The 14788-nt window shown below is 33.5% G+C and overlaps 1 protein-coding gene across 2 annotated transcripts in view; it reads left to right on the top strand.

Moving 5' to 3' along the window:
- Window positions 1–14788, top strand: part of SCN3A (sodium voltage-gated channel alpha subunit 3) — a 121414-nt gene that overhangs the window by 74990 nt on the left and 31636 nt on the right. For both annotated transcript variants that reach the window (XM_002685332.6, XM_005202500.5), the window contains 3 exons: window positions 3269–3442; window positions 4463–4819; window positions 6943–7413. In XM_002685332.6, coding sequence (XP_002685378.1) covers window positions 3269–3442; window positions 4463–4819; window positions 6943–7413 — 1002 coding nt within the window. The remainder of the gene's footprint in view (window positions 1–3268; window positions 3443–4462; window positions 4820–6942; window positions 7414–14788) is intronic.

The raw sequence follows: 14788 nt of genomic DNA on the forward strand, positions 1-14788 counted from the left end.
TCCTCTTTCTGCTGAAACATATAAAAATTATATCATTTCCCTGTTGATTGCATGGATCAAATTTAAGTTTCAAGAGACCTCAAATCTTGATTGAGTTTCTCTAAGATTCTGTTTTGCTTTTGTGTTTTTTTTGTTTGTTTTAACCACTATTAAACACATGCACTCATTTTACTGATTCTATAAGCAAAAAATCTTCATCAAACATAGTAGGTTACATAATCCCTTCATCATATAAACATTTCCAACTACCCTGTAACTTTTTCTTCAGGGAATATCGATAGAGATCTCTAGCTCCTACACTATTTGTTTTTCTTACTGCAACTCTCCCAACTAGAGATTAAAGATTCACAATATCCCTCTATTCTGCTAGACCCAGATGGGAACTTAGAAAATGATACCTGTTCTAAGGACTTTATAGGCTATTTTCAAATAAAAGCCTAAAGAAACATGATTAGCAAATTATTTTAATTAAATGGTGTGGTTTAGGATGTGAATACAAAATCTTAGAAATCTTGAAGGAAAAAAATGGCTTTGTTTATTGAAAGATAATATCATTAGAAGCCAAATTCAAGAACTCACCTATGAAGCCTCTTGCATCAATGAAGAAGTGCTATTTGGCTACCTAATTCCTTTCCTAGTACAAGAGAAAATTGATTGTTGTCTCTTACTAAGCACTACTAACAAAATTGTTATGTAACAATAATTATGGGTACACCACAATTTCTAATAAAATTTGCTAAGCAATTTAATACTGATAGAAATCCAAGAATATTAAACACAGACCTGATGAATATCCCCATTTGACAGGTGGGAGAAAAGAAAATCATAAATGTTGACTGATTTCCCATCATTTTTCTTTAAATATATTTCAATTTCATCATCCAAAAAAGAATGAACAACAAATACTTGGGGGTACAAACCCAAAAGGCATGGGTATGATTAAACTAGAAGTATTAAAACAAGAAGCTAATAGTAATGGAATGAAAGGAGGCTACAGGTATGTCAAATTCACTACAAAAGAGTGGAATGTCAGTCTGGACAAGTAGAGATCCTGTGGAGCAAACTGACCAATATTCAAACTTCAGCCTTTAGAATGAACATTTCTATCTTTTTAATGTATGTATCAACAGAACTTTCCTCTCTAAGTAAATACTCAGTAAGGAAATTTTTCTATCCCTGAATTGAGACCTTAACCCCTAACATTTGATCATTCAAGCTCAGTGTCCTTCAAAACAACCCAAAATGCTCACAATTTGTTTACTCTTGGTCCAGACTCTCAGGCTGATTCTCATCCCTATCTTTAGTGCTTATGTTTTCACTAACTGTCATGTGTCATCATGTATAATATTAAAGATTTTTCACTAAACATCTCCTTATTAAAGAAGCTGCTTTGGAAGTCTATAAATGTATTGTCCATAAGAAATTTATCAGCCTAGATGAATTGGGTTTGCAATTTCAACTTGTATGTCCTAATTAGCACTGTATTTCTTTTCAAAGCCTAAAACAATGTGTAGTAAGTAAGCAGCTATTTTTTATGAATGAAATGAATGTCTACAGAAGCATGTAATCCAAACTTTCGAAAAACAAAAAGCTTCTGCAGAAGACAAGATATAATTAGCCTAAGTCCAAACAATAAACATTTGATAATTTTACTGTCTTAGTCTTCTCTTAACCACTGACAATGCTGAACTAGATTGAAATGTAACAAAAACAATTATTAATGATTTTTAGGGCCTAAATTGAAACCATTTAAAGAGATAAAAGGCTCTGACATTAAACTGCAAACTGTAATTCAAATGTTTTTAGAGAGAAGTTTCATGCTATAAACTTCATGATTATAAACTTATAGGAATATAAATTTAAGACATTCCTTTTATAAATTTAAAAGAAATTTAAATTTAAGGGTTTTTAAAATGCAGAACATCCTCATGACATTTCAGAAGAACTAAAAAGTTCACCTTTATAATTTTCTACAGGAAGAGATATTTACCTGGATTGTTTCTAACTGGATTTAACTAATATGTTTCTATAATTAGGCTGTTTATTTAAATAGTAGCTGCTCCTAAAACTTTATAACTTATTTTACATTAACCAGGGAAAAAATACTTCAGAGTGAGTTCTTATATAAAATAAGAGAAAAAAAAAACAAATTTTAATGTGCTTTATACCACATATCTGGATTTTCATGCACTAAGCTTACTTGAATTATGTTTTACTTCTATTAGAATGAATGAATGATAACTGAAGTTATGCTATTTTTTTCTGGGATGGGTATTTCCCTTAGGTTTTTCTGTGATTGAGGAAGTGATATGTTAGCTTGCATTTACACATTTGTAAGAGTGGATCAAGATTTCCTTAAATTAATATTTTAGGAAACCAAATAATCTTGATACTGTTATTTTGATAAAGTTCATTCAAGGTAAAGGCTGATTTACCTTGCTAAGCGGTATGCTTTAGTCATAATACGCAGCTTTTATCTATAGTTAATTAAGATAATTGCTTTAAAAGAATTTTTGCAAGAGTAATTTCATAGCTCTTCATGTCCTTGGGTGTCTTAGCCTGTGGTTTTGAGTTAAAAAACAAAACCGTTTTCAAATAGACATTCATCCAGCCTCTCAAATAACTTATTAATCCTAATTGTTGGTGTGTGCATACTGAGAATGTTCTCCTACTGCTTTCAATTAAATCTGCTGTTCCTTGCTCTATTTATCCATTAATGTTAATTCTGAGGCACGAATCCAGAGATAATTATTACAGAAACATTTGTGGCAAATTCATTCTTATTTCAGGAATGTTTGTAAAATTATAGAAATAAGAATGGTATCCATTGAATAAAACAACATAAAAATCAAGAATAAAACATGTTTTTTTCCCCATTTGACGTAATTTTTGAGTGACTTCCAATAATACGTAGATTTGTTCTTAATGCCATATTTTTTAAAAATTGGTTGTGATTATGGTAGAAGTATAGGGTACACAATAGCTATAGTAGCTATTAATAATAAACTACCAGTATTAAATTTCAAATATGGACAACGAAATGTTATAACTCAGCATCGTCTTGGAAATCTAGCAGATTCATTAGATAACACAAACCCATTTAAAATATTCCCCAGAAAAAAAATGCTAAACTTGTATATCCATTTGTCACATTTCTTCACTTTAAATTTTAGATATTTTTACTCACAACAGTTTAATATTCTTTACAAATTCTCAATGTTAAAAGTTTGCCAATGCTTGTGAAGTACTGCTCTCTATGTTACTTTAGGTCTTCACTGGGATCTTCACAGCAGAAATGGTCCTCAAGATCATCGCCATGGATCCATATTATTATTTCCAAGAGGGCTGGAATATCTTTGATGGAATTATTGTCAGCCTTAGTTTGATGGAGCTTGGCCTGGCAAATGTGGAGGGATTGTCTGTACTGAGATCATTCAGACTGGTATCTGCTTAGACTATGCTTATATTCTATCTTTCATTGGCAAAACATTTATTTAAAAAATGAATCAGTGTGACTGTTTTTCAAGAATGATGAAAAATGAAACACTTCATAATTATTAGCTGTGTAAGACACATTTTAAAATACACATGTTCTTCTAAAATTATGTTTTAAATGCATTAAAAATTTTTTGCTTTAAAGTCTATAAAGAAATGCAAATAAAAAGCTTACACCCAATTAATCTTTTTATCAACATATATTAGTAAAGGGACACGGAAAAAAATGTGTTCCCATTAGCACTTTAGAAAATGGTGTAACAAATTTTTGAATTTGGCAAAAAAAAATTTTTAAATATGCAAACTTTTATAGGAAATTAAGTAAAATGTGTATTTTTAAAATTGATACAAGCTTTTTTATGTTTGGTTAGTTTTCTGATTGTGGCTTTCATTCTGTCTGCCCTCTGATGGAGAAGGATAAGAGGCTTATGGAAGCTTCCTGATGGGAGAGACTGACTGAGGGGGAAACTGGGTCTTGTTCTGCAGCCCATGGGGTCACAAAGAGTCGGACACGACTGAGCAACTGAACTGAACTGAACTTTTTATGTTTACCAAAATTAGTTCATTTACTTTTATATTTTAAATGTCCATTAAAAAATATAACTCATACTCTTACTACTTCTTTTTACTCTCTAAAGTATAGTCAGAGGTGACATTAGTTTGCTAAATTCACAAATGTCTATAATTAAAATATTAATTTGTTTTTATGGTGATATCTGCTGATAAATCAGAATGTTTTATTTATCATTTCTGAAATATTTTCTCTTATTTTTGCATTTAAATGATATTATGATTTGACTTACAATTCCAGTATTATTAACACTTTTTTATGGATTTGAATTAGTATGCTTTGAAATTTTATATTCCTCAAAGGTGGGTCTACAGTGTAACATACTGATAAAATGATGTCTAACTTTTAAAATTATATTGTGATTACTACTAAGAGTACATTTTCACTTGACTACAGCTTCGAGTTTTCAAGTTGGCAAAATCCTGGCCCACCCTGAATATGCTAATCAAGATCATCGGTAATTCAGTGGGAGCTCTGGGTAACCTCACCTTGGTGTTGGCCATCATCGTCTTCATTTTCGCCGTGGTCGGCATGCAGCTCTTTGGGAAGAGCTATAAAGAATGTGTCTGCAAGATTTCTAGTGATTGTGAACTCCCACGCTGGCACATGAATGACTTCTTCCACTCCTTCCTGATTGTGTTCCGGGTGCTGTGTGGAGAGTGGATAGAGACCATGTGGGACTGCATGGAAGTCGCCGGTCAAACCATGTGCCTTATTGTTTTCATGCTGGTCATGGTCATTGGAAACCTGGTGGTACGTATGTATTGCAAACACTCATAATTAAGAACAAGATCAGATAGTAGGTGGGAAGGAGGCCTGATGCAACAGACATATTTGGTTTTACCATCAACAATGTAGACTCAAATCCCAGTACTGGGACTCTGAGCAGGGGCAAGTCACTTAACTTCCCTCAGGCTCAAATTCCAAACTATGAAACTGGAATAACAAAACTGAAATCTTGTAGTTTATGTGAGGATTACATGAGGTATATATATCTGTGAAAGTCTTGGGACAAAAATATTAGTTTTCCTTCTTCAAAGAAATGTTTTCAGCATCAAAACTGATTTGTCCTTAATTTTATTTTTATGGCTTGAATTATTTTTTATTCTATTATTATTTTAACAAGATAATGATCTCCAGTAATTACACATACATAGTTTATATTGTTTGTTTACTCAGAGGCATATGTTGCATATCACCAAATTTTAAAGACAAATTTCAATGAAATCTTAGCTCTGTATTGTAATTATCCAAAAAAATTGGAAGGGGACTAAATATATTTTTCCCAGAATTTGTTTTATCAAAGGAAAACAAATTATTGTAGTTTCAGTTATACACATGTATAAACATTGACCAGATTTAAAAGGCTTACTTTTAGTTCTGACTTAAAAGCACTAATATAGAACCACAATTTGCATGTTTGTGTGTTTTAATGCTTACATTTTCCAATTATGCAGTGTCAGAGTATTTCTTTATTTCATCATTCTGAAACTTTCCTTTGAGAAGTACATATCAAATGAGATTTCTTTAAAAATGGTTTGTGGGATATCTGTGGACATGCAACTTTTTTCAGAATTGTAAATAAGGAAGTTCTAGATTCTGAACAAATCTGATATAAAAATAAGGAAATAAACTGGGGTTCTGGCTAAGTGTGTGTCTTCCTACCATGTAACATTTTTTGAAATTCAGTAACTACATTTCAAGCTAAAAATATTCTCATAAATTTTCTTTTGCATCAGTTATAATGAACTATTCCTGTATTAATCATATTTTGCCAATTAATTGAATACTATTTTCCCTCACGTATCCCAATGATATGCTGAGATTTCACCACATTTTCTGCAAAAAAAAAAAAGGAAAAAGAAAAGTAATTTACATTATATGGGTCTAGCCTAAACCCTGGAATAATTTTAGACTTTTCTCCATCTGTTGAACTATTTGGACAGATATACTTCAAAGTATATTGATGGGAAATGTGTTAAACCTTATATAATCTGCCTTTGCTGCTGCTGCTGCTGCTAAGTCGCTTCAGTTGTATCTGACTCTGTGCGACCCCATAGACAGCAGCCCATCAGGCTCCTCTGTCCCTGGGATTCTCCAGGCAAGAATACTGGAGTGGGTTGCCTTTGCTGCTGCTGCTAAGTCACTTCAGTCGTATCCGACTCTGTGCGACCCCATAGACGGCAGCCCACCAGGCTCCCCGTCCCTGGGATTCTCCAGGCAAGAACTCTGGAGTGGGTTGCCATTTCCTTCTCCAATGCATGAAAGTGAAAAGTGAAAGTGAAGTCACTCAGTCGTGTCGGACTCCTAGCAACCCCATGGACTACAGCCTACAAGGCCCTCCGTCCAAGGGATTTTCCAGGCAAGAGTACTGGAGTGAGTTGCCATTGCCTTCAGGCTACTCTTAAAGCTTTTGGCCATTGGAATTTACATTTCAAGTATATTGTTTTAATACAATCCATCAGGCTATTAAATAAATAAATTCATTATTTACACACACAAAGCTAGACATTCCCTGGACAAACTGGTAAAATGACTGAAGTGAAAATATCCCATTTTTCCTCTTTGGCCAAAACCACAAAAATGGGATTTTTGTTTTTCACTAGCAACTCTGAGTAGACACAATTTAAATCTCAGAAGCTCCAGTTTCCTGGTTGTCCTCCGTTTGAAAGGAAAATCATTTGTTTTACCATTTTGCCCTTAGAGCAGATTCTTTAAATAGCGTGTGACTAAGACAAGGTGTCTGAAATATAGCAAACAGTCAAGAAGCATTTGTTGAATTAATTTCAGCAAAGAGCTGTGAGTGCTCTGCTTAAACTATTATGTTTACACATATTTCAATATTAATACAGCAAAATTTTCTTTTTTTCTTTTAGGTTCTGAACCTCTTTCTGGCCTTACTGTTGAGTTCATTTAGCTCAGACAATCTTGCTGCTACTGATGATGATAATGAAATGAACAATCTCCAGATTGCAGTAGGAAGGATGCAAAAGGGAATTGATTATGTGAAAAATAAGATACGGGAGTGTTTCCAAAAAACCTTTTTCAGAAAGCCAAAAGTTATAGAAATCCATGAAGGCAACAAAATAGACAGCTGTGTGTCTAATAATACTGGCATTGAAATAAGCAAAGAGCTTAATTATCTTAAAGATGGGAATGGAACCACCAGTGGTGTAGGTACTGGAAGCAGTGCTGAAAAATATGTAATTGATGAAAACGATTATATGTCATTCATAAACAATCCCAGCCTCACTGTAACGGTGCCAATTGCTGTTGGAGAGTCTGACTTTGAAAATTTAAATACTGAGGAGTTCAGCAGTGAGTCAGAACTAGAAGAAAGCAAAGAGGTAAGAATGATTTTAAAGTTTTTCTTGCGTTTCCTATACAAACCATGTACCACAGTTACTTATAATTTTTATTGTGTTTATAGGCATTATTAAAAAGTATATTAAAAGCCATATATAAAGTAATGTTGGACAATTATCAGATATTCTTCTTTGGGAATTCCTTCCATTGAAATTCCAACTTTTCACAGGAAATCATCATTCTGAATAGTTAGTATATTCATCTTGATATTTTAAAGTCTGATTAAAAAATATGGCCTTCCAAAAAAGAGATTTTATTTAACACATTCTTTTATACACTACATTATGCTCTTTAGAAAAATAAACAAACCATATTTTACTGATCATTGTGAAAGTGTCATATCTTTACTTTCTATAATACGTTAAGTTTTGCTATGATATTTTAATGTGAATGTTTGTGTAGTTTTGTTCACCTCTGAACCTTTTATTGACTACTGATAACAGTGTTATTCATTAATGAAAATTTTATACATAATAGGAAAATAAGAGTAGTAATGATTACATTTTGGCCCAGTCAAGGAAGAGCATATGTATAAGGTCTTCCAGATTAACCTGGAAATACTAAGAACTATTTGGAAAAACTCCGCTTAAGGATTACAGCTGAACTGTAGACTGAAAAGCTATTCTTACTGTCATATTACTACTTATTTAAAAGAAAAGGAAAAAGGAAAGGCAATGTTATTCTTGCAGGATTAGAATTTACAGGAGTCTATGATAGTAGTTCAAGGCTATTAATTCCCCAATTCTGTGTTGTGGAGATCAGGATTAAATTTTTTACTATTACTTATTTATAGAGTTCTGATATGCTAGTAGGAAGTTAAGTCTAGCACAGAGCTATAAAGACAGATTTTAACTTGAAAGTATAAATAGTGACACCATAGGAATCAGACAAATGACATCTGATTCTGTGAGCATATTTGCATAGTTTGGAACTTTCTTTTTTTAATAACAGTGGCAACAGAATTTGTATAAGTAGCTGACAGTGTCACAATTCACATGCCTTTTTTTCAGGCATTTCAGAGCTTCTGAGATATATTATAACAGTAAATTTGGAAATATTTTGAAAAAAGTAAAAATATATACAAAATGAGGCATAATATCCTTTCTCTGAAATTCCACTCAAAGTCTACTTAATGAGTTCAATTCTAATTTATATGTTGCTCCTTCTGGTAAGATAAGAATTCAATTCTAATTTTATTTCCCATCACTTGACAAAGATTTACTTAAGAAAATCATCAATTAGTTAACAAGCATTTATTGAGCACTTCTGTGAACTCAGCAACTTCTGGGCAGTAAGGGTAAAGGAAGAGATAAAGGAGAGATTCATAATATAACCCTTTTCAGGGAATTTTCAGAATCTTCAAGGAAGCTAATACTAACTCAGAAAATCATTAAAGGCCTATTAAAAAGTTTAATCCTAAAGGACTGACTATAAGAGTATAAAGACAATAGGTATTGAGAACAGCAAGAACATAGTAAATTGCTAAATGAAGAGATAAAATTGAAGTAGGCCTCGAAATGTGGGTCAAATACATGAACAGAAAGCCAAAAGCAGAAAACCACTAAACAGAAGCCAGAGTTAGAGTGAGCTTGGCAGTTAGGTGCAGCAGTGAAATAATCAGTATGAATAATGTATCGGCTGAGAAAGTGGAAAAACATGTTTGAGTGAGTAAGGTAGTTTCAAATAATACAGTCTTGAAAATCAGCCAAAGAGTTTGGAATTGGCTATATGATCAATAAGGAGCTATCTGTTCTGAAGCAGGTGAAAAGCAATAGGAAAGGGATGCTTTAGGAAAATTTATTCCATAGTAATGAGTAAAGCAGTTTAGAGTGAGGAATAAGGGTTATCTTGAGGAATAATGAGGTAACAATCATTTGATTATAATAAGGTGATAGAAATATGGGCTATGTTAATAAGTATGGCAGATGAGACTAACTGGCAATTTGACAAACCTAGTAAAGAGTCTGAGAAACTGGAAAAATAGTAATGCAACTGTCTGAAACGATCTTTTGGGTTACCAGGTTTATGGGAAAAGAAGGAATTCAACTGGGATATACTGAATTAGAAGTGGGATACAATGGGAACCACAGCCTAGATGAGAAGTCAGGGTTTAAAAATAGATATGATAACACAGATTTCATCATTATCTGATTTCTTAAAAACAAAGGAGTTCGCCACAGAAGTAATTGCAAAGAGAAAACAAGGGAAGATTAGGGACAAGACTAGCTTGGGGTCAAGAAGAGATAGAAAAGCCAAAGAGGTTGAGAAACTTTTGCTACATTAATATTATAGGTTTCATCTCACTGCACTCATGGAAATGATATATGTTAATTTCTTTTTAACAAAAAGTTGGTTTCCAGAATACTTCAAAAACTCTATTTCAAATAGATATTTCAAATGATTGCTTTAGTATACTACTACCTTATTAGTGTATCTTTTTAATAGCTAAAAAATCATAAATTTGGAACAAGGAAATATATCTTTATTTTCAAGCCATTGAAAACATTTTATTATTGGAGTAAGATTTCTTTTTTGGGTGAATTTTTAAAATAATCATCTGTCCTCTTCCTAGCTAGTTTTGGGTAGATAGAATTCAGTTACTGAATTAAATTAAATTGTTTAAAATATACAGATATAATAGAGGGAAAATACTTGCAAGCTAATATAAAATCAAATACTTCTATAAAGTTAGGATAAAACTTCAAATTATTTTGCACAGTAAAATTAAATTCAAGCATAAGTTTTATGCGGATGAATTTTTTAAATAGTAGGGCAATTCTCACGTATGCTCACACAAAGTGTAAAAGTACAGTTGACCACTGAACAACACAAGTGTTAGGGGTGTCAACCCTACACCCAGATGAAAATCCCAGTACAATTTACAGTTGACTCTCCATATACAAGGGCTTCCCTGATAGCTCACTTGGTAAAGAATCCAGCTGCAATGCAGGAGACCCCGGTTCGATTCCTGTGTTGAGAAGATCCACTGGAGAAGGGATAGGCTACCCACTCCAGTATTCTTGGGCTTCCCTTGTGGCTCAGCTGGTAACGAATCCACCTGCAATTCAGGAGACCTGGGTTTGATCCCTGGGTTGGGAAGATTCCCTGGAGAAGGGAAAGGCTACCCACTCCAGTACTCTGGCCTGAACAATTCCATGAGCTGTAGGGGTCTCAAAGAGTAGGACGCAACTGAACGACTTTCAGTCCATATACATGGTTTTGTAACTGCAGTTCCACATCAGCAAATTCAGCCAACTGAAGACCCTACGGTACTGTAGCATTTACTACTGAAAAAAATCTGTGTGTAAGTACACCTGAGTAGGTCAAACCTTTATTGTTCCAGGGTCAACTGTACACTGTTTTTAAAAACAAAAGCAAAAATAACCATTATAGAACAGATTGAGATAAATTTCAGCAAATTTCAATTTTGATCTGAAATCTCTGAAAACTGCTGTCATTAAACACAGGTCACAAGTCAGATTTATATTTATGTTGGCTGGGTTGTTCTTTTTTAATAGCTATAGCACATACACACTCATACATACACACATAAATTAAAAATAATGTATCCATAAGATAGCATTTTGGTTTATGCTTATTCGTTTTTTGAACACAAGTAGAAAAAGCATATTGGGCTGGGCTTTGGGGGACACGAAATGTCTTTTTGCTGACAAACTGAAAAATCATACAAGTTAAACCTAACAGAACAATATATTTCAAAAGAAAGGAAAAAGAAAAGAAAAAAATTTTTGCAACATTATTTGTGCTTTAAGAAGAGGCAGTAAATTAATCATTAATTTAGATAGTATTTAAAAACTCAACTCGATTACTTCCACTCATTTTCATAATAAAGTATATGTAGCTATACCACAGTCGAGGAGAAATGATCTCTAGAAATTTTTCAAAATAAAAATATGAATTGCTATTATATTATGTAATATAAATTTTATACATGTGTATCTTTCTATGGACCGCTAGCATAAAAAGACTTGGTATAGAAACAAACATAAAGCTTTGCATGAAAAAAATTTAAGGAAATTGAAGGCATGGATTTCAAAATAGTGATCTTTTTATTTTTGCAAACTTGGAATTATACCTGTCTTGTGACAAGATTTAATATAGAATTTTGCTTTTATATTTTTACAGTTCACATAAACATAATTTCTTGACATTTTTATGTAACTATGGATTTTTACAATTTAGTTCTTAAAAGGTTTCATTGTCTTCCTAGGTGAAGGATATAGAATAAATGCTCTTAAGAATCATATTTGAAGTTGAATTCCATAGCACAATCTAGGAATATCATCCTGTGACCTTCACTGCTTACCATTCTTACTTCTCACAGGGGTAAAATCAAGCTGGAGCCATCAAGAATGAAACTCTGGTGTTTTTAAACCAGCCAGAGGCTCGTGTCACCACTTTTACCCAGGTTACCCAAGCAAGTTGTACATGTACAATCACTTTCTAAGTAAATTTTGACTGGCCTGCATGCTACTCAGCTGTGTTCCTTCCCCTGCCATGGCAAGGAAGTGCTAGACGTGCCCAGCTGCTGTCTGCTGAATCGTGTGACACATCACAGCATGGTCAGGCAAGACGGGCAGTCCCAACACCACATTGGATTCTGCTAATGACTTTCCAGTTTAGTCTTTTTAGGTTTTCAAAAGCAATAATTGCATGCTCTATAGGATTTATATCTATTTTTAATGGTAGAAATGTTTAAAGTTCAATTTGAGAGCATGCACTTTTTTTCTGCTTTTGTTTCATTAAAATAAGATCACAACTTTTTGTTGTTGTTGATTCAGCCCTTATAAGTAAATTGTATTACCAAAATGAGCCTCGCAGGTTTTTTTTTCTAATAGTATTGCCATTTTCAGATCATTATATTCAGATCTGTGAATATAATTTTCAACCCATCCAATTCGTGTGCTCCAGATGGAAATGTTTGCTTTCATGTTTTGTGGGAAGCCTCTGTTAAAAAAAAAAAAGAATAAGGTGATCATGAATTTTTGGATATGAAGGGCCATAGTCTGTATACATTTGGGCACCACATATCTTGGATTTTCATGTAGTTTGGAAAAGTTGTTAAGTCATGTGTCTGCAGAACTCTAAGCGATCACTGTAAAGTAATTAAAAGATGAAAAGCAACATGATACAATCTAGGAAAAATTCACTGCATCATGATCATTAAGTAATTGGTTCAGTGTACCCATTAGGTTTTTTTCCCCTGATCTACATTAATTTCTCCCTAAATGTTCAACCCAAAACTGAGCAGGCAAAAAGGAGACTACTTTTGATTATTATTTATTATTAACTATGGTTTTATGACGAGTAAAGGATATTTCCAAAAATTACTGTAGGTTTGTGGATGAAATAAATCTTTAGGTAATTCTCTTGACTCAATTTTTCCTGTTACTGGAATATCAGCCATAGTGAGTGTTCTTGAGCAAAGTAAAAAGTTCATGAGGATTAGTTCACGAAAAGTTTTCCAGGCTTTTGGTGGGGGAAAAAAAATCTAACTAGATCTTGTGGTTTGTCTCCAGGTTTAATTAATACATACTCTCTTCTTCTTTAGGAACAACTGAGAATTAATTGTAAAATTCAACAAATTCAGACATTAAGTTATTAACAAAAAATAGAAAAAAACATAGTCCCTGGCGATGTATGTAATTTTACTTAGCAACGACTTTTTAGTTTTAGGAGTAAAACAATATATTATTAGTCATTGAAGAAAATCTGATTATTTTTTCTTCACAAGCAGGGCAGAATTAAATGGTATTGGAAAATTACCTTTTACACAATGTTTGTAAAGATTCCCTCTTTTTCAAAGCCATTATGGAGACTTCGAAAATGATGCTTGACTGAAGGTCCCAAGAATGGACTTACCCCTCTGGAAAAGGCCCTGTGCTCTGTTTTCAGAATCTGGAGAGCAATGGGAGAAAACCGCTGGCTTCCCATTTCTATTAGGTTCTCCCTGCCTTCCAAATGTTCTTTGTGAAATTGAATGTGAGACATTTCAAACCTATCCTGACCTTCAGGGAACGATTTTGGTGCTTCAGTTTATTTCTGCTAAAATAAAAAGTAGTGCAAGTTTAGATGGAAATTTTTGTATATCTTCCTAAGATAAACCATCTTTTCCTTGGCCTGCTGGATGCAGGCCTTCAACCACCATATAATTAATTTCAATTTCCTATACTGTGTTCTTAGTAAGGCTCTTTCAAAATTAAAAGAGCATCAGGGTTGTTGCACAAAATATGCTGAGGTCAAACCAAATAGAGGTGGTTTATATTTTTCTCCATTCAGTGAATAGTCCATAAAAAAAGAGTTGTTGGTTTCAGTCACGTTCTTCATGCCTCGGAATAGCAGCCTCGTGGCCTCACTGTGTGGCTACCTGTTCTTAAAGTGAGATATCCCAAGTCAAGATATGGATATGCATATCCAAAAGATCAGACTAAGGCCCTGAGAGATTGTATAACCAAAAGATTGTCTGTTTCTACTTGCAAGACGAAACCCAGAAGTTTTGAAAGAAATGGCTAGATTTTAAAGGCAATCTGTAATGGCTGAATCTTTTATTTTTGCCTTTTGAATCATACAGCAATTTGTGAGAGTCAAACATTTGATAGCTGATTGAAAATAAATGAAATGTGAGCGCATTTCGGTGGAAGTAGGCCAGTTGCTAACATTCTCTTCTATTTCTGAAAGTTAAATTTCACTATTTAATTGGATAAAAATTAAGAGCCATATTGCCATAAAGGGGAATTTCTAAATAAGTTCATGTTATCAGAGGGGAAATGGCCATTTGCGGGGCTGATTCTGTCATTTCTTATGAGTTGTATTTGCAGCTAACCCTGAAAACTTGACATTCAGGTACCATGTCTTTGACAACATGGTTCTTGGATCAGCGTGCAGCTTCCACAGCATTGCGCCAGGCTTCTGCTACAGCCAGGCATGTTTTCTGTGGCTGAATTAGGCCTGGAGAATGTTGCATCTTCAAACCTGCTTTCCAGTGTGCATTTGTAGAGCATAAGCCATCATCCCTCTGTAGACTCAGCAGTTTCTACAAGGGATGGAAGAATCTACCTTAAGTGTCATAAAATATTGGACGGGTAGGGAGAAAATAGTACAAGGAAACAAGTGATGAGCTTGTACTATGTGGCTTTATATGGAAGCTTTCTACTGTTATGTCTATACACCTCATTACATTTTTCTGACTAATTTAGAACAAGTATTAATTTTAGTTATTTAGTATAGTCACCAAGTTCCTTAATGTGGAAAACTTCATTTCAGGTTTATTTGGTTTTTTGTTTTTTATCATTGTAGTATCACAGCTATGGCAATTTAAAAAAAGTAAGTTATACT

Source organism: Bos taurus, chromosome 2, assembly GCF_002263795.3.
Source record: "Bos taurus isolate L1 Dominette 01449 registration number 42190680 breed Hereford chromosome 2, ARS-UCD2.0, whole genome shotgun sequence".
In the NCBI taxonomy this organism is placed as follows: domain Eukaryota; kingdom Metazoa; phylum Chordata; class Mammalia; order Artiodactyla; family Bovidae; genus Bos; species Bos taurus.